The 20,767-nt window shown below is 40.9% G+C and overlaps 1 protein-coding gene across 1 annotated transcript in view; it reads left to right on the top strand.

The window, feature by feature from the left end:
* Positions 1-20,767, top strand: part of LOC128791082 (von Willebrand factor D and EGF domain-containing protein-like) — a 230,157-nt gene that overhangs the window by 125,345 nt on the left and 84,045 nt on the right. Inside the window, exons 21-25 of the mRNA XM_053948448.1 lie at positions 5,079-5,954; positions 13,688-13,783; positions 14,567-14,662; positions 16,982-17,077; positions 18,582-18,677. Of these exons, the coding sequence (XP_053804423.1) occupies positions 5,079-5,954; positions 13,688-13,783; positions 14,567-14,662; positions 16,982-17,077; positions 18,582-18,677 (1,260 nt within the window). The remainder of the gene's footprint in view (positions 1-5,078; positions 5,955-13,687; positions 13,784-14,566; positions 14,663-16,981; positions 17,078-18,581; positions 18,678-20,767) is intronic.

Below are 20,767 nucleotides of genomic sequence, written 5' to 3'. Positions count from 1 at the left end.
CTCTGAACACAGAAATTCTCCTAAACAAGGTTTACTGGGAGAGCTGACTGAAGAGCCCAGGTTTTCTCTTCCCCACAAGTGTTGTGTTGAAACAGAATAATTTTGTATTTCATTGACACAAGACAAATTTGCCTTGCAAATTCTGAATGGTGTTAGAGGGTTGTGTATGTGCAGCTGCAGCCACGTTGGCAAACAGAGTCTGGAGCAGAGGAGCTGTTATAATCAGAAGTGGCTGAGTGATGCAGAGTCCACAAACTATTCCCAGCTGCTCATGATTTTGGTAGGTGAAGGGGAAGAAAATTGCTCACCAGACAGCAACATCAGCGACACAATCTCATTTTCTATCAGTCTGAAAGAGCTCAGGGATAGTGAACTAGAGGTTCACCTTTTAATTTCATCATTAAAGCATCAAGTGAGTAAATTTGCCCATCACAGAAGTGGTGGTTTGAGAGCACAAGGACTGAATAGTCCTGTACAGATGGAGAGAGAGTCGTGTGACTCCTCTGCTCTGTGCTGAGCTGTGTGGATGTGAGGCACACCACATTTGACTTTCCACTTTTTTACATTAAAAAATATGTAAAGGATCATTAGGTCAAAAATTAAGCTCCTGTCTAAAATTACATTAATATCCCAATTAAAATGAGCCTTTGAAATGTTTTTGTTGCTACCAAAAAAAAATCCTGGAAGTAACTCTTTGTAAAACTTGGGAGGTTGAAGCTGTATTTCACTTACAGGTGGTAGGAATTTATTCTGGGAGTTACTGCTTGTGATTGTAGCAGAAGGGATAGGGTGACTGGGAATTCCACCCAGCATCTAATATGGGGAACTTCTGGATGTTTAAGAGGAAGGAAGGGAGAGGGAAGACATTAGAGTATCACTGGATGGCAAAACAAGAGATGTAGGAATTAAACACACTCTAAGTAGAAAGGAAAGTAATGCCAGAACATAATAATATAAAAGAGGAAACTAAGAGTTGATGAAAAAAACCAGAATTTCCCTGGAGCATCCTATTGACAGCTGCTCTTGTTTCCCTTTTCTCACTCAGTAAATACAGAAAAAAATATTAACATGGAAATATACAGAGGGAAATGGGAATATCCTTAGCACTCTAGTAACAAGACTTCTTAGACCAGTGTAATTTTTCTGTTCTCTCTTGACATTTTAAATAAGATTTATGTGCTGGTAGATGTCTCAAATTTTAAATGATGACCCACACTGTGTAATATGTCAAAAGTGCATTTCTCTGCCAACATTCTTCTGAATGAGAAATGGGCTGGACAGCAGGTACTACTAAATGTTAATAGCTCTAAAACTACACAAATTGTAAATTTATTGAATTGTGTTAATAATGAATCCTTAAACTGTTCACAGAATTCTGAAGGAGTTGTAGCTCAAGCAGAATTAAAGGTGCCCATAACCCTCTGAAGTGACAGGCAGAAGTGGCCACAGCCAGAGGAGTTTAAGGAGAGGGAACCAGTCTCCACCTGAAGAGTAGACTGGTTTGGGTTATTTGATTAGATTAAAAGAGAGAGAAGCACTTGAGATTACATGGTGATGCTCAAGCCATTACATAAATAAAAAGTTACACTCACATTTAAAACCCAAAAGGAAAGTTTTTAACTCTAAAAGCTACAGAGAGAAGCGTGGCAATGGAAAGATGATAAATACTGATATCTGCAGGCAGCTTAAGCAAGTGTTTGAAGTGTCAGCTGCCAGTTTTGGTCAGGATGGGGCTGTCTCCAAGGCACGTGGCTTGGGAAGAGCAGTGTGAAGGTGTGTAAGTCAAAGCCCAGCAAAGATGTGGGGGAACAGCACCAGGGAGTATGGCAACCAGCCTGGTGCACCCTGTTCTGGGCAGGGTGTGAAATGTGTGCTGCATCACTGGCAGGAGAAATAGTTGGGGTCAGAAAGGGACATGGTTTCTCTTAATTCAAGTCTGGATCTGGTCTTTTTTTGAAAGACTGTAAAGGTTAAAAAAAAAAAAATCTCCAACCAAACAAACCAACAAACCATAAACTCAGAAGAGAAAAAATATATTTGATTTCTTTTCTGTTTCAGAATGTTGATATCTCACCCTGGGTTTAAGAAATGTCAAGTACCTTCCCTGTGAATGGCTGTTTTCACCAGCTTAAGTAGTCATTTTTATTCCCTTGGGAGTGATCTGGATCCTACAGATTTGCTGTGCCTTAGCAACACCATGATGGCACTGGAGAACCAGGGACTGCCTGTGGCAGTTCTGATTTGTGAAATCCCAGTGTGAGACCCTGGGAGAACCAGAGGCTGGAGGGTGACAGGCTGGGGGACCCCTGCACCACATGGGTGAAAAGTGCCCTGGTGTCCAGTTGGATGAGGGATGTTAAACTGTGTCTCAGAAATTTGCTCTCTGTCACTCTTGCTCTAATGTTCCCCAGAGGGGGACAACAGAGGAATCTGTCTTTTTGGGACCTGATCCATACAGCAATGATGCTCTGCTTACAGTGCATAAATAAGAACAGAGGTCCTGCCATGCCCAGCTGGAGCAGAGCAGCAGCATCTCAGTCTCTTATCTACTGTGAAAAATAAACTCAGTTATTCCACTGCTGCCCATTTCCCCTTTTGTATGGGCAGAAATATTGACAGGTAGTGAAAATGTGGGTTTGTTCCATCGTATAACCTTGAGCACTTCACCTTGTGGGGTTTTTGTGGTGATTCCACCCAGTCCAATATGCAATCATATGCTGGCAGAGCAGGGAAAAACAGATTCACACACTCACAGTTTGCATTGATAATGGGTTACACATTTGAAGATATTGATCAACAGCAAGGAAAATAAATTGAAGTAATGCAGGATTTGAGAAAGCTGCTGACTACAGACAACTGAGTCTGCATTCTTTTGGTTTGCTTTCTTTGTTTTAGCTTATTTAGATACTTGGAAGGATGCAGAAAGAAATTTTCAGGTATTCCAGAAAAAAATCTATCATGTTCTTATGTGAACTAAATTGCACACCATCAATACAAGCAAAAATCTGAAACAATGAAAGCTGAGAGGACACTCTGGGCAACACCCTTGAATGACCCCAACATCTTATGAAGTTTAGTCACCTCTGCAGAGTGGCTGAGGGACATTTATCAGTATATATCATAATGAATGACCAACAAAAATGTGTCACTACTCTTCAGTGGTAGCATTTGAGATGTAAAAATTATCTTATCTCAGAAATACTCCAAAAATATGCTCCCCCTTACAGGGAAAGATGAAGTTTATTTGAAGGATGGGTATCTCACCTCTATCATCTGCTAAAGAAATAAAAGATTTCCCTTTCTCAGGTAGTCAGTCTGATCCCCTTACTAGTTACTCAAATTTAATTGGGAGGAAAACCCATTTAATTATGACACAGTGGAAGGAGCTCAAAGCTAGAATCAGGGCTCATTTTGGAAATTTGTCAGAGAGGTCATTCAGCCCTTCACTGTCATTGCTGTTGATTTCTGGTCCCTGAATCAAATTTTCTAAGGGCTGTAATGATCATCTATTACTGATAATTTTCTGCGGAGATATTTCTTTCCTCTTTCTCTCATTCATTCATTTTTAAAAATCCTTTAACTTCTCCTATCCTCACATGCTCTTTTTGCTGATGTCCTCCTGCTTCATCATCTCTGTTCTTCCATTCTGTGTCTCTCCTCATTCACCAGCCTTACTTTGGATACTGAAATCCACTTATTTGCCTTCTGCTCCACTAAATACCACATATTTACCTGCTGATGGCCACAGCTCGATCCAGCACCATTGTAAATCTCCAAAGCATTGTGCTTCAGGGCAATAGCAACTCATCAGCTGCCAGCAGAATGACACTATTTATCAGCCAAATAAACACTGCTTTGGCTGCCAGGATTTGTTTCGGTCCAGTCAATGCCCTAACTTTCATCTGACCCTTGCCAAGCATCTGAATCTCCTTCCTTGCTAACTATGGTTAAGATCTCCATCAGTGGGAGTTTTTAGAAAGTGATTAATATTTATATTTAAAAGAAAGAGGTGCATCCTGCACGGGGTTAACCCCTGAACCAAGCAAGGATTGTTGTTCAGGATCCAATATATTCCATATCCTACAGAGTGAGCGTGCCAGAACCGGTTAAAAATAGCCTCTTCCATTCATTAGCGTCAGCAGATGGCCATTAATCTTCCTGAAAGTATTGATTCAAACTACTCGTCTCCACTTTCAAGGCCCTTCACAGAGTCCCCTCTGCCCATCTATCATCCCTCCTTACACAGCTGAAAAGGTGGCTGGCTTTGGGACAAGTGGGTGACAGTAACAAACCGGCCGCTCCCTCACACGCTGCCCCTGACGTCTGCAGGGAGCTGCACGCAGCACCAACAAAGCTCTTCCATTTGTCTCCTTTAAAAGCTTTCCTAAAACTTCCCTTTGGGAAGCATTCCAGAGTCACCCACTGGTGTGATGGCACTGGAGCCTCTCCAGGGCACACTCTTGCCAAGGGCCATGTTGACACTGTGTGTTTCTCCACCTCCAGCATCTGTCTGTGCCAAACTGTGGTGTTCTGTCTCCTTGACTCGAAGAGCTGGCATCAAACTCTCTGAGTTATGCCCTCAGAGCATTTCCCAGCACAGCATTGCACTACAGGCAGGTAATAAGAAGCAAATCCTGGCTCAGGAGGTCAAGAACTGGAAGATTCACCACAAAAAAAGGTGCACAGTACCAAAACCTCCCGGACTAGTGTAAGCCAAAATTAGTAAAGCAGCATGGCAAGTTTTTGCTTGGCTGCAGTTTAACCCCTGCATGTCAGCCCAGCACTGCAACTCAAATAATGCCTGGCCTTCCCTGAGATTGCTACCAAAATATATTTCATCTGGTTCATGAATGCCACCCTTCGAGTGTCATCACTGCAGTTCCCTGTGCATCAGTGCTGGCGTCACCCACAGCAGACAGCCCCACGCTGGCATAAACCTACCTGTAATATCTGATAATTAACTCTTTTACTTCTGGAATTGATGTTCTGTTGTTTGCTCCAAACACAAAGGTTCACTGTGGTTACTTTCAATTCTAGACCAGCAAATTTAGCTAATATTTATCTTCCTTCTGCCCTAGTTTCAAGATCTTTCCAAAGCCATGTGGACTTTCCTGGAAGAAACATTGAAGATGCTAGAGGCTCTCACCAAGAAGATGTATCTAAGACATCAAGAAATGCATTTCCCCTTCTTTCTCAACCCCAAATTCCAAGGCAAGATATTACATTCCTTTTGCAAAGAAACCCCACACCCATTCACAGTCCATCCCTTACAATGGAAAAGGAGACTTCCCAAGCTCAGACATCACCAGAAAAACAGCCTGACATGGAGTTCACAGCACCTGAGAAACAACATTTTCTTGAGAAAAGTGACACACTCACACCCGTTCTGCATGAGGAGCCAGAGCCCAGAGCCCCAGGTGTCAGTGTGACCTCCCACCCCGCTCTCCATGTTAGGCAGCACAAAGAAACTACAGCACGGACCGTTCCTCCTCATCCCAGCACAAGCCCAGCTTCATTCCCTGCAAGCTCACAGACTCGTTCCAGACATGGTTATTCTCCCAGGAAATGGCCCAGTCGAGTCTCAGTCTTGAGGAATAAACCACCCCAGGGTTTCCCAACAGAGCAGCCCAGAGCATCTCCTCTGGCCACGCACCTCCCCTCCCCTCCCCGTCGGCCGGAGCCTTCCCTGGACGCTGCACCCCGGAGTGCTGCTGCCCCAGCAGGGTCTGCTCCTGGATCAAGGCTTCCAGCACACACCACAGCAGCCAGGAAGGTGCTCAGCAGAGCAAGGGATGCTGTGGAGCTGCCAAAAAGCAGCAGTGGGGTGCAGCACAAAGGGGTGTGCGCTGACCTGCCGTGTTTCACTGGGGTTCAGTGCGAGCCAGCTGGAGATGGAGAGTTTCAGTGTGGTCCTTGTCCCCCTGGATACAGAGGTGATGGAATTACATGTGAAGGTAAGGGAGAAAATCCTCTTTAAAACGCTCTAATAACTCCAAGTCTAATAATTCTGCAAAGTAAAAATTGTTTTTTTATTATAAATTTGGAGATTTTTGTGGCTGGGACCATTCTGTTTTTAAAACCAATTATATTTCAAAATAATAAATAAAACCTATAACTTTGAAGCTGCTCTTTCTGCTTACAAAAATGACATATTTATTTGATACCATCTAATCTATTAAACCCAGGAACTGATTGTGATCTTTCTTAATACCAGATTGATTCTACTAAAGTCATCACATTCAAAACCATATAAAATTTCTGTGAGAAAGAGTAAAATTGATTCTACTTCTCTATACAACACATTCTAGGAAAAACTAATTTTTCTAATATCTTTAAAATTACCTGTAAATATCAATCTAATATCTCAAATATGAAACTGGACTTGTCATCTGAAATGTATAGCACCAGAAGGGTTTTCACAATATATTGAGTTATTTATTAGGCACCTGAGAATCCCTCCATAAAACCATAGGATTATGTACTTTGCTGAAGCAATGAATTCCCTGACTTTGCTATCATTAATCACACCTTTTGCTGACATCCCTCTGATAAGTTGATATCTTAACTGGCCTTCCACCACACAAAGCAAAAGTATTTGTAACATTCATTCCCCTCTTTCTCGTCTGGTCTCTCATTCCTCATGCGCAGAGCAGAGGGGTCTCAGCCATGATGTTCTGGGAAGGACCTTGCAGGGATTCCTTGCTGTAAGCCAGGCTTTGTGGGGGTGTGAAGCCCCCAGCACTGCTGCAGCTGTCTGAGCTCAGAGCATATATTGGAGATATAGTACAAAATGTACAAGAAAAGGTTTCTGTAATATTGAGCACTTTATTTTTTTTTTTTTTTTTTGCCTTTTTGCACATTTCTGAAACACTTCTCCTAAAGGACTTAGAGTTACTTGGCACAAAGGAGTTTGTCTTTAACTTCTGTTTTATACCTAGAGATGGAAAAGCACCAAACAGGTTCTGGTATTGGGAAGCTCAAAGCAAGTCTGGCCACAGAAAGGCCTCTCCTCAAAGAGCACTCCCATGTACATAGGAATATTTACAGTCTGGACATAAGGCTGCTGTGTGTTTAGCAGACCCATCAGTATAGTCCCTAAAACATAAATCTACCTTAAAATGTAAATCTGCCTCTGCCTTTTTTTTGTGAGATGTTTCCCTCAGTTACTGGTATTACTGAAAATCTCCCTGATGAAGATTTTCAGGATGAAATACTTTATTACCAACATCATTCTGCATCTTGGGTCTTGATGACACGATGCACAAACATCCCTTTTTGTCTCTTGTCACTGACCATGACACCTGAGTCAATAATTAGCCTGTCCATTCCCTTCTCTTCTCCATCCTGAGCCCCCTGCACACCTGCACCCTGGAGCAGAGCCAGTGCTGTGAACAGCACCCATTGTACCTCCAGCCCTGGATGTCTCTTCCCATGCCAGATGAAGGTGATTCATCATGACAAACGAGGTTGAAAAATGAGGGTAATTTCTTGGATTAAGGCCTGTCACAACCTCAGCCATCAGCACCTTGAGATGCCCACACTACACCAACTCTCCTCAAGACAGCAGTGTCCTCTGAGAACAGGAGGCACAAATATTGGGCAAAAAAATCAAAGCTTAGATGAGACTAACATTTGCAAAATCTCCAGGCTTCAACATAACATCCTTGGCAAGTGAGCAAAAATGTCAAGAGACTCAGACTCTATTGATAGTTGTCACCATCTTATTTCATATCAAAATTCAATTATATAAAAGAACCAGCCCGCTGATAGCCAGTTTTGGATCTTGAGGGGATGTGACCTTTGTTTAATAAGAATGTCTGAAAATAATCTAAAATAAGAAGTACTTCATCAAGTGGTATATATGCTGTGTTAGAATACAATTTATTTTTTTTCCAAATGTGTAGATTCAAAACCATTTGACTTGGAGGACTAGTAGAAAAAAAAAAACATAAGCAGTATCCTGAAAACTAATTTCTTTCCTAAAATATATAATAACACATTTTATATCTTTAATATTATTATCCCTCTGGACAAGCCCCTCAGTCTCCCTGTCACAGTTCAGTTGGAAGTCCTCTCCCTCTGCTTTGTCACCCTGCACTGGGGGTCACAGACTCACAGGACCACAGGATGGAAGAGACCCCTGGGGACCATCAGGTGTAACCTCCTACCCTCTCTTGGATGAACACAGATGAATGTCAGTGTGTTTAGCTCATATTCAGACATCTGAGATATTTTCAGACTATTTCAGCAATTTCCATTTGGATCACTCCCTTCACTGCTGACATCTGCGTTGTCTGTCAGAAGTAGAACCCTGCTTTTGCTCCTCCTGCTTTGGTGTAATAAGAATTACAGATTATTTTCCTTCTGTCAGCAGCTACATACTCTGCAGGTGAGGGCAGATGAAACACTTCCTCGAGGCTCTGCAGCTCTTTCCCCTTCCTGCACAAAGGCAATAGGACCTTTTTTTAGTAGCCAAATATTAAGACTTCACAGCCAAACAGGACAGCTTTAAAATCTTCATTTCAGAGCAGTGTTTTGAAGACAGTCAGCATCACCTAGACAAAAATAAAAAATAAGTAGGGGAGGAAAGGCCTGCTGTAGTCCACTGGATTCTCCCACATTTTCTCTAGCAGAAGATGCTTTCTGGCATTTCTGGAGTAAGCTTAGCCAAGCATTCCTCTGGTGATGAGGGAGGTTGCTAAATACCTAATTTTCACTCTGAGTGCTGTTTCCAAGGATATCTGCATTAAAAAAATGCATTTCTACAGTCTCCTTCTAGCAGTTTTTGGGACAGCACGAATCACCTGCCAAAGAGCCCTGCAGGAGCATCAAAGCACAAACAGAGCTTTACACATCTCAGCTCCATGTGCCAGTTGAATAAAAACCTAGCACTGTAATAATGCAGAACGAGCCCAGACAGGACTGATATCACATATCAGCGTTTCTGACATTTTGTCTGGTGTGTTACAAGTGACATGTGTGCTGCAGTGATTTGTAACACTTGGGGCCAACACTCTGAAATATTTGTTAGTGTTGGTGGCCACCCTAGAGCAGTCCCTGGTCATCCTGCTCTGTTCCCCACTCTACCAAGGTGCACAGGTCATCACTTGCAAAGATGCTGCATCCACTGGACAAGGAAAAGGGAAAAGTGCTGTCAGTTCCCTGGGCTCAGCTCATTCCCCAAGGTCTGTGCATATGGCACTGCCTGAGAGCAGCTGTTGGACTCCTGGAGCTCCTTAGGGTGCCCTAAGGTGGAACACTGCCTTTCCATTTGATAACAGAACTGAACTGAATGAAAAATTCTGCTTTGGGTATCATTGTTGGGCTTCCTTCTGAGAGACCTAGACCTGAAAACTGATGAAACATAAGGATTTAAACCAAATTTCTCATCATCCTTTTTTTTGTTGTTTTTTTCTCTGACTCCAAGCTCCTTTGATAGGGAGTTTCTGGTCACTAAAACTGCACCATTAAAAAGTCAGCCTCCATTTCATAGAATACAGACAATTATTTAAAAGCATTTTAGATTAGGTTGACAGTTAAGGAGTGATATCCTTCTGGTATTTCAGCAGTCATAAAAGAGTCTCAGCATTCCTGTCAAAGATAAAGTTATAATACTTTAGAAAATATTCTTAAGAAGGTGAACTCAGTAAAAATCAGTAAGAAAGAGAAGGGGAAGTCTAGAACAATGGGAAGTCTAGAACAGTGTGAGTGATGTTTTCTGCTCAAGAGTTAAAAACACAGTATTGTCTTGACATTACAAAACCACTTTTCAAACCAAATAATTTTCAAAGTAACAGGAGAGATGGAGTAGTTGGGAAAGCATTATGATTTCACCATGTACAGCTGCATGAAATGAGAAAAAAATGTGGGTAGCTCTTTTTTTTTTTTTTTTTTGACATTTTACACCCAAAAAGATCTACCATATCAAACCAGAAGTCCTTTCCCTATCTCCAACAGCTGCCAACTGCATCTGTCTAGCAATATGTGGGAAAGGTAGAGGGATATTTCTGGAATAGCTTCTCAGAAATTATGGATCACGTGCTCCAAAACACCAAGGTGATGCCTTGGAACTTTATCCTGTTCACCCTTTCCAGGTCACGTCTGATTTCACAGTTTTCTATCCTAAAGTCATATTTTTCTGAAGGACCACATTATTCACTTGTTCTTTGCACAAAAGCTCTTCTATAACTTTGTTTATTTATCCTTGCATCTTTTTCTGCATCTTTTCCACTTTTACTGCAGCTTTTCTGAGCTGAGGGCTCAGACCTGCCCATGGTATGTAGGATGGAGTTCACCATGGATACAGGCCAAAAGGAAGTCTGGCATGGTGTGCTCTGCTCCTTTCTGAACAAATCCTACCACTTTATTTGGGTTTTTTTGGCTGCAGATGAGCACTCAACTGGCATTTCACAAAGCAAAATGCATTGGTACAACCTAGCCAGCACTGGTGCCTGCATTTGTATTCCCAGTTTGTTCAGTCAAGTTTCTCTTGTTAATATTCCAGTTGCTATGATGGACATTTCTCTCACAACTGGGCTCCCAGACTGCTGGACTATTTAAATATGCAATGAGTTAATTTAATTGCAGTAACAACATGCTTTAATCCTATGCTTCATTTCATTTATCTGTGTATCTTACATGCAAAAGAAACGCTTCAGTCCACAGCTTTCCAAAAGAAAAAGCAACAACTGAGAAACTTTCCTTTCCCTTTTTCCATTTCACCGTTGTGCTGAAAGCATTAAAACTTCATCTGCACATTTAGGAAGTTAGGTTAATGTATCTTTGAAAGGAAATAAATAATGTACAATGAAACAAGGTAGACTACGCTCCCTTCAGTGAAGTCTGTCCTGATCTGACTTTGGTGCAAAATTCTAAGCAGGCAATGCTCTCACAGCTCCAAGCCTGGCTTTATTTGCAGACCCAGGGCCTCGCGTGGGGATGGCACAGGGAGTTACTCACTGTGGAGATGCCAAGCAATAACTCTGTCCTGGAAGACATTTGCTGATTAGGCTATGGAAAATGAGGGAAACAACAAAGCATCTGGTATTCCTGAGTGCCCCTGAAGTTATTGCAGAGAAACTTATAAAAACTGTAGGATCTCATTTTAATGGAAAATAGAAGTTTGGGGATATTTCCCAAAAAGCCTTTTCAAAGGAAACAATAATGCACTTCTCCATTTTCACCTCCAGATTTTAAATTGTAAACATAAACATACGTACACTTGACAGCAAGATTGACCATTTGCAGCAATGTTTTCCTCTTTGCTGTTATTTTTCCCTATCCAAAACCGCTTAGTATAAAAACACCGCAATACCTTTCTATAATTTAGCAAATGCTCTTGGAAAAAAATATTCATTTCAGAAGATGAAAGATAGAAGTTTGGGAAAATAATTTGACATAAGCAGTATATTTCTATTACAGTGGGAAATGTCTTTTAAGTGAATATTACTCTTATTCTCACAGAGGAGCCAGTGTTCAGTTTTTATCTTTTGCTATTCACCAGTAATAGAACAGTTTTAAACATTTTACTATTAAATGTCACCGTAAGAGCTAAATGTTTTAATATCCAAAATAACATGTTCTTTTCTGACAGTTCAGATGCATCTCAGAATGTGCAAAGGCCAGATGGAAAGTGTTCTTTCTATTCATATGGACACACTTGCTTTAAGTGCTACACAAACCACGCTGAAATAAAGCGTAATACGCTTGAATGTCACCGTGCTTGGCACAGCACTTAGGCACCTGGAGGCTTTATGCAACCATCATCCTGCAGGAAAGGCAATCACATTTAATGTACTTTAAAAAGACTGGTACATTTTCCCCCAGGTTTTGTACCCCCCTTACAAAGCAGGGGCAAAGAAATCACAATCCCAGGTTGCTCCAAGCCCCATCCAACCTGGCCTTGGACATTTCCAAGGATGGAGCAGCCACAACTTCTCTGGGCAACCTGTGCCAATGCCTCATCATCTTCACAGCTAATAATTTCTTCCTAATACCTCATCTAAATCTATTTAATTGTCCAGACAAAGATGATTTGGGTTTATCCCTTCTTTTTTTTTCATTTTTTCCCCCATAGATATATATTTGGAATTTCAGCTAAGCACACATTGATTTGCAAATGTCTCAACCTTATCCAATCAAAACAAAATTTAGCTTAATGACATTCTCAGCAAATACAGTATGAATCTAAAATACTCCTTGTAAGTTTTCTATTTTCAGGAAGGTCAAATCCTAAAGTTATATAATGCAGCATTGAAAATTTCATCATTAAATACCAAATACATTTCTTCAATGCTATTTGTGTCATCAAAGTGGTTTATTTAACAGGACCTTCTTGGAGTTTGTCTTTTTTAATACAATTAGAAAATGTATGAGGTCTTTCATTATTTTTTTGGTTGGCGAAGTTCATATTCCATGGCCTGGTGACAACCACAAGAGGTAACGAGGTCTTCAACAAAATAACTGCATTTAAATTACGTGACTCCCCAAGAATTAGTCCTTCATTTAGCTTTCCATTTCCATAGCCCATTTTCCAGCTTTAAGAACAAAATGTGGTGCATTAAGGTTCTCTTCCCTCGTAACAATACTTAAAATGAAAGATGCCTTGTTTCAGGTCTCGTTAGCTTCATTTTGCTTTTTCCTTGGAATAACCTTGCTTAGCCTCATATCCTTCATAAAAGACAAAACTCTGCCAGTGAAGTGAGCCAAAGTACAACATTTTTCACTGTGTTCACTTCCCACACACAAGGGAAGATATTTTTCATTCTGCTATGTGAGGTGCCTTTTTTTTTCCCCAGTAGCATGAGGTGCCTCTGGAACACATTTCTTGCTCTGCTTCTGCTACAGAGTTTCTCCTTTGAGTGTCATCCTGTCCCTTCTGTGATGATTTTTCCCTTCAGTGGTCATCCTCTCCCTTCAGTGATCTTCCTCCTCCTCTTTTGAGTTTGCCATTAGCAATTACCAAAAGAATTCTCAGGTACCTGCCTTAGATCTTAGATTTAAGGGTCCAAAATTTCCATGCTCCCTCTACAATAAAATTTTTAGATTCAAAATTATCAACATTTGAAAAACAAGCATGCCTTCAGCAAATAGCCTATTTCAGGAGCTGCAGTCCTTTCCACACTCATCCTCTTCCTCCCACAGAATTACATTGCATACTGCAATAAGAATTCTTTATCTAATTTGCTGCTTTGTCTGCAGAGTTCATGCTACTCATTAAATATTAACTTTTTTGCTTAAATGTTTGCCATTTTGCTGATAAGTCCACACACAACTATTTTTTATAAGAAACACTTAATCTCTGCCTTCATGTGAGTTCTGACACCTGTTAAGGCTTACTGACCATCCACAGGGCAAATTTGTAGAGAGGGATGGGCAAGGTCTTGAGTTGTAACTCCATTTGTACTTCATCCATCACTAGGCTTCAAAACATGTACTTTAAAATGTGCCTGCTCAGAAGTTAAATATGATTATGCTAAAACCATTCCCTTGCAGACTTCATACAGCTGCTCATTAGTGCTGTATTGCTAATGGGATAGCTACTGCTATCCTGCAGCGTTTTCCTCAGCCAAATTACTCACTGGATTAATGAAAGGGGATGGGGAAAGAAGTAACCTGTGCTGTGCTCACAACCACAGAGAATGTCATATTTGAACTGTGTTTTTTTCCTTGTGTTTCACTCTTGCAGCTCAGTGTGAGCCCCCGTGTGAGCATGGAGGAACTTGCCTGCCTCACAACACCTGTTCTTGTGCTTATGGATTTGTAGGGCCTCGGTGTGAAACAAGTATGTATGAGCTCACTCAGGCTTTCTTCATCACGTGTTTCAATTAGCAGAAAATTACAAGAGAAAAAAAAGAAAAAACAAAAAAAAAAAAAACCACCAAAAAACCTTTTTTCTTTTTTCTCCCCCTATATTTCCCCTTAAAATGATGATTGAATACAAAGGATTCAAGTAATACAGTAGCTATTTCAGAGCATAGATTTACCAGCAGCATTGTTGTATTATGTAAAAATATGCACATCTAAATCAACATTTTCTACGTAAAATTGCTTCTGGAAAAACAAACAAAAAAAAGAAGAAGAAAAAAGTGCATGTTATTTATAGTAATATTTATGAAATTTAAGATTGTGAGTGAACGTAGTAATGCTAATTTTGAGAACACAAAAGACCAGCCATACCTATTAGGAGTAATGCTACTCTGCAACACAACTTTAAAAAGAGGTTCTATATAGAAAATATCTGAAAATCAGCCTTCAAGCCCTTCTATATCAGCAAAGCACATGCACTTCCACCATTACAGACCTCACTGCTTATTTAAACATCAGGTTGCCCATGAGAGGAATATAATTTTATCTATGAAAGCGAGTAGCTGGAATACTTAAAAAGCACAGAATTTTAAGTGTATGGCTTCTTATAGAGAGAGCAAATCAAGGAAAGGGCCAGCTTTCACCCTCAGTTTACCTCCTGGACTAATGCTATCAGTTATTGGCTGCAATAGGATCTGCAGCTTTAGGGTCTGCAGTGGTGTTAGTGACGAGAGATTTTGATCTTTTGTGTGTTTTGCAGTGGTGTGCAGCAGGCACTGTCACAACGGGGGGGTGTGTGTGTCACCAGATGAGTGCCAGTGCAGGCACGGCTGGAGCAGCCCCTCTTGTGAGACAGGTGAGTGCTTGGCAGTGCCTGATCCTGTGCCCAAAAGTGCCCAAAAGCCCTGAGGCTCCCCCACAGCTCAGTGCTCAGACTGGGAATTGCTGCTTGAAGAGCTAAAACCTAAGAGGAGACCAAGTAAGAATTAAAGCTGAAAAAGAGGACACCAAGTACAGGGCAAAACCTCAGAAAGGCTTGGGTTTATGTAACTGTTCATAGGTTTAGATGTTTATGTAACTGTTCATAAGTTTAGATGTTTACCAAAATCTCAGGGTTTTATAGAGGGAATCTACAGACAAAATCTTTCTGCAGCTTTTTAAGCTTGTGTGATTCTGGAGCTAGTTCTTCTGGAGCTAGTTCTTATCATGCTGTGCTGCCAGAATTCACACAGCTCCTCCTGCCTGCAGCTCTCACTTGCAGAGCACCTACAGAAAGCATCCACAGGAGTGTGGGAGCTCAGGAAAAAGCCACCTCCACCCATCAGTACAAAATGACAAGGTGTGGACTGGAACTAGGTACTTATTTCTAGTCAGGGCTCAAAGTTTTAAACAGACACAGCTCAGACCCTTCTCTCAGGATCAAAGTCCTAAAAGCTGGGGTGGATATTTTCTCCAAAGGCACAGAAACCACAGCACTCACCTGGGACAAGGCATGCAAAATAGTGAAATATTAAAAGATGAGAACTACCTGAATCAGTGCCAGACCTGAAGGCTCCAGAGGCAGTCTGCCTCTGCCACAGTGAATATTAAATGACTGAGACACCTTCAGCCTACATTACCTTTCCTGGAAGGTGAGAGATGTCATTTTAACCTCCATCTCCTGGAGATTGCTCTTCCTGTAAGTGTTAAAATTACAGACCTACTGAGGAAACATAAATTAGCCCAGCAATGATCCAGAGGAAATGACTGGGATTGTCACTGCTATTCTGGTTCCCACTAGATCTGCTTTTTCTTCTTAAGGAGTTCTGCAATTTTATTTTGGGGTGGTTTTAAACAGAATCATGCCAAGACAAGGATAGACAACAAGCAACAGTAGCAGTAACTTCCAGAGCAGATTAACAGCAGCAGGATTTTTTTGTCTGCTGACAGCTTTGGTGAAAGGCTGCCAGACTCACCTCTCTGGCACAGTTTTGAGTGCACTGCACAGAATATTTTGTGGACATTTCTGGGGCTTCCCACCTCAAGTGTTATGATAGGAATGTCAGGAAGAATACAGGCATAAAAATGAAAAAAAAAAAAAAAGATGACTTTACCACTGGAAATATAAACACTGACAGACTGACAAGATTATGGACATCTGTCAACTAGCCAGGACAATGACATGACTAAACCAAATTCCTCTTGAGCAATGAATTAAATCCATTTTGACTTCATAAGTGACTGCTTCTTAGTCAGAAAAACCTCTCATCTAGACTACAATTTCACATTCTTTTTCTCATTCCAAATTGACATTTTATTTCTTCTTTAGTTCATCTGAAACATTTTAGTGACCCTTAATTTATTTAAGCTTAAATGCATTTAACCCATAGCCCATTTTTAATGGTCTATCCTGTAAGATACTGAAAGACAAAGGGAACCAAAAGAAAAAGGCTGGTTTAAAGTGTCACTCTGCTTTACAATGAAAACTTTATCAGATTCCTTATTCTTCACACACTGCCATCTAAATCAATTTGAAATTCTAATAGTTTTGTTTTTAACAGTCTGGTACTTGCCACATAGAAATATGCAAGACAGCTTTTAATTCCTAATGCCTGTTGTATCATCTAGAGTAATAACAGATACATAAAGAGGCAAAGGGAGCTCAGCCAGTGGCTTTGTTGGTGATGAATGAGCCAATGTGCTGTGGGAAGTGGCATTTAAATGAGGCAGAACAAACAGGTTTTTTGGTGCACACCTATTCAAGTCCATGGAAATGCCACAATGCTCTGCTGAACGCAGACAAAGCAGCAAACAATTAATATCTCATATCCAGGTTATCCAGGGTGTATTTTATTTGACTACATTTACTACCTTGGGATCATGCTTGGTGCGAATACTGGAATGGAAATAAATGAACTGTGCGAATCAAAAGAATACATCCGAAATAAATTAAATTACTACATTAAATTATAGTCTATTTCATCTCCCAAGCTATGCTAAAACAAGTGAAATGCTCCCACTGTGTCGACCATGAATAAGTGCTGCAGCACAACTGATCTGCAAGGGCTGCATTAAACTTTTCACAGTATCACTAGAAATATTAATTCTAATGACATGTACAGCAGTAAAAGAGTGCCTACTCTGAAAAGTTCAACATTATCAGACATGAATGAAGTTGTCTTATATTCCCATGCAGCTGTGTGCAACCCTGTGTGCCTGAATGGAGGAGTCTGTGTACGGCCAAACGTGTGCTCGTGTCCTTCTGGTTTCTATGGGCCACAGTGCCAGAGAGGTAAGAAAGTTCTATTTATCATCTTGATAAAGGGCCCAGGCTCAAAATATAAATATCACCTCTAACATTACCTACCCCCACATGAAATATATCCAGAGACTCTCCTTGTCATAACTATGTGTGCTCCTTTGTTGTTATAGTCTGTCATAAATCCACTTTTTTATTGTTCCTGATGGTATTGGGAAGTACGAATTTATTGGTGATGCCATTAATGGTAACTAAATAATTATTATAAAACTACCTGAGTCAGTGATAGAATTAATTAGCAACTATTCAATTAAATGAGAAAGCATGACAGTATTTTGTTCATTTTAATACCCTGTGGTGTGTGCTATACTGGTTTCAGAGCCTGGTGATCTTTTACCTTCAAACGGGGCTCACAATGTCACCTACTTGACCACCCTAAAGTGTTGTGGATGGGAGACTTGTGTAGGAGCTCATCAGATCCTTGCTTAAAAATCTGATCCAGTATTGTCCTGATTGAGCAGGAGCTGATTTGGAACCCCTGTCCTAGCTCTAAACTGAGGCTAACAGTATCCTGGGCTTCTCACGCACACTGTGCTGCAGAAGACAAATGAATGAATCCTTTAACGACCAACTCATACAAGAAAGAGAATTTAGGGCCCAAGCAGCTGGAACACCCCTGTGCTAACCCACTCGCTTCTCTTTTTTCAATATGGATCTAGTAACTCCTCTTGAATCTGGGAATATAAATGCACCCTTATTACCAAAATGACTTCAACATTAGAAGTTCTTTGCTCTTACTCTCCTTTTGTTTCCCACATTCCTAGATTAATGTGGTCCTGATGTATATTTTTGCAAGTGAATGATTCACACAGAAAAATCTAATTGCAAATGGAGCTTGCTGGAAACTTTTTTTTTTTATGATGTTGGGGGTGAAGGATAGAGTGAAAACGATGGACTGTAACTTGATGATCTTGCTCTTGAACACAGAAGGTGATTTTCAACATTTAGGTGATTTGAAATTTTTGCTCTCAAGTGTTCTGGTTTAGACACTGGATTGAAAATGAGTATGCACATTCATGGGATCTGAAATTGATGGGAGGATGTAATGGATGGATGCTGAAGGAAAGCAAAGACCTTCCTTCTGCTTCTTTGAGAAAGGGAGAAGGAACAGCACCAAGGCCAAGTTAGCAAAGTCCAACACTGATCTATATTTCATGGGGAGAAGCCCTTGAGGAGGCCCTTTGACAGAGACTTAAAAATCTGACACCACTGGGAATATTCTGACCACTTAACTGCGAGTATCTAAGAGACCCTGAGGTGCTAGGAATCATGTCCCACATTTTTTCCACAAACAACACAGAATCAGGGTCTCTACCCAGGCAAGAGCCCAAATCACCCTTTGGGGTGACACCTTCCCAAAAAACACCTCTGTGAGCTGCTCTCCCAACAGAGGCACCTGAAGATGGAGCCTGTGCTTTGGCGATGTTGATCCCCCACGTGAGTTTGGTGCACAGAACATTTCCTTTCCTCTCCCCAGCTCTTTGCATTCCCCCCTGTAAGAATGGTGGTCACTGTGTCCGGACCAATGTCTGCTCCTGCGCCGAGGGCTACACGGGAAGAAGGTGCCAGAAAAGTGAGTTACACATTTCCCTTTGTTTTCCAACAGTTCTCTGACCCCTAACAGCTTTTCTCCCTTTTGTGCATGTTCCACAGAACATTTAGCCTGTATTTCTGCTGTGATCACCTGTATTTCTATCAGAGCCCATAAAGCTCTATGTTATACCCAAAACCAACTTGTTAATTAGAATTAGTCAAGTCGAAGTTGGGAGAGAACATTTTGCTGGAATCCTCTCTAAATATTTCATGAGTTCAAAATGAGTAACATTCGTATTTGGAGATTAATTAATTATTTTGCCTGAAAGATTTTTTTGGGGAAAAAATTAAAGCCAAAGGCCGAGAAGCTGACTAAGATCCTTAAAAATATTAGAAAGTCATAGTTCCAGCTTAATTAAGGTAATTCGTTAACAGCACTTTATCCTTGAATTTGTTCTTGTCACAGAAAACTCCCTTTTTTCACGTTACCATCAGTATTAATATTTGATTCTTCTGGGGAAATAGGTTATTTTGGCACTTTTACAGACTCAATTGCTCAACAATATCTGTCAGCCAGGGAGTTGAGGATATATATGTGAAAACCTTTTTTTATTTTATTTTATTTTATTATTTCTTAATCAGCTTGAAATTGGCAAGAGGGGAGCTGTGAAAACAACCATTCTTGGCAGGAAGAATCTGTACATTTCCAGAGCATTTTATGTCTCTCACACACAGAGGAAAAAAAGCCAGTAAAAAAATTCCCTGCAGCAACAAAAGCCCTCTCATTCCCCACACTGCCGCTCTCCCCTCCGTCGGCAGAGAGGGTCGTGACGCACAGTGCACAATTGAATAGTCTGTTCTGGCAGGAATGTGCTGGAGGGAGAAAAAAGGAGGAAAAAACCTTATGTTTGGCATCCTGTTTTTGAGGTTAGGGAACATTAGAGAAGTGCTGTTTCCAGCTTTAAACACCCTGCCACATCTCCAGGCAGATCAAAGGGAAGCGTGCTGATGATGATTGCAGTCTAGCAAAGCACTCCCTGGGATCCTCCAAACTCCACCAACTCACAGCAGGCTTCTTTCCTCTTCCCAAAAGTTTCTGAGGTTTTGTTGTCCATCTTGGTATGATCTTTTGCAAAAATGTTTGTTGAGGTGATGAAATCAATTTTGTTCTGTCTGATCCAAGCCTTCATTCCACTTCAATAACTGCTATTTAGTCTGGTTTATTTAGCCCAGTGTTATAAAAACTTTAATAAAGGGCCTGTGAATTTGATAATGAAGAGAAACATAATAAAGTGGAAGGAAAGCACTACTTTTTGCTGATTCTTACTGGCTACTGACTGTTAATTGGTGAAAATGTTGAGTAATGTTTCTTCTTTCTTGCCGAAAATCAAGAGCACATGGGACAAGTATCAAGATCCATCAAAAGAAGGAGTTAATTCACAAGATTTTATAACAAGCAGTTTCTCTTAGAGCTGTATGTCTTTTTAATTTTATATAAAATAACTTGTCTCTCCTCTAGCAGAGGTTCCAGATTTTGCTGCTCCTCTGGAGCAGAAGCCTGCAGGGCACAGCAGAAATCAGTCTCAGCTGACCTTTGCAAACTTTCCTCCCTAGAAAATGGAGCAAACCAGTGCTCCCAGCAGTGGGAGGCTGCTCTCTGTCCTATAAACCTCTCAGAGTTCAAATGCAGAACACATCTCACCCCCTTTATAGGCATGATTTCATATCATTTTGCATCAGGCATAGACTAGATTGGGGGATTAGATAGAATATGTGGCACACACTGAAAGGCTAAAGTGTGAACACAGGCACATGTTCCTAACTCACACACAGACAAATGAAAAAGTGGAGAATAAGTCCCTAGCATGAAGAATTCCCACTACCCAACCTCTCTTTTTCTTAAATAAAACCTGTAAAAGCTACCATAATATCCATTTGAAATTCCAAATAGAGCTGAGTAGCATGCTGCTCATTCTGCACTGTCACTAGCAGTAAATATATCTGTATTTATACATTTATAAATTCTGTTAATTTTGATAATCCTGAGGCCACCTGGGGCAGCTGACTGTGCAGAAGTGTGACAGCCCCATGGGCTGTGTGCCTGAGTGCTCAGAAATCCAGCTGGGAGAC

Source organism: Vidua chalybeata, chromosome 7, assembly GCF_026979565.1.
Source record: "Vidua chalybeata isolate OUT-0048 chromosome 7, bVidCha1 merged haplotype, whole genome shotgun sequence".
In the NCBI taxonomy this organism is placed as follows: Eukaryota; Metazoa; Chordata; class Aves; order Passeriformes; family Viduidae; genus Vidua; species Vidua chalybeata.
This window is presented reverse-complemented; position numbering and strand designations above follow the sequence as displayed.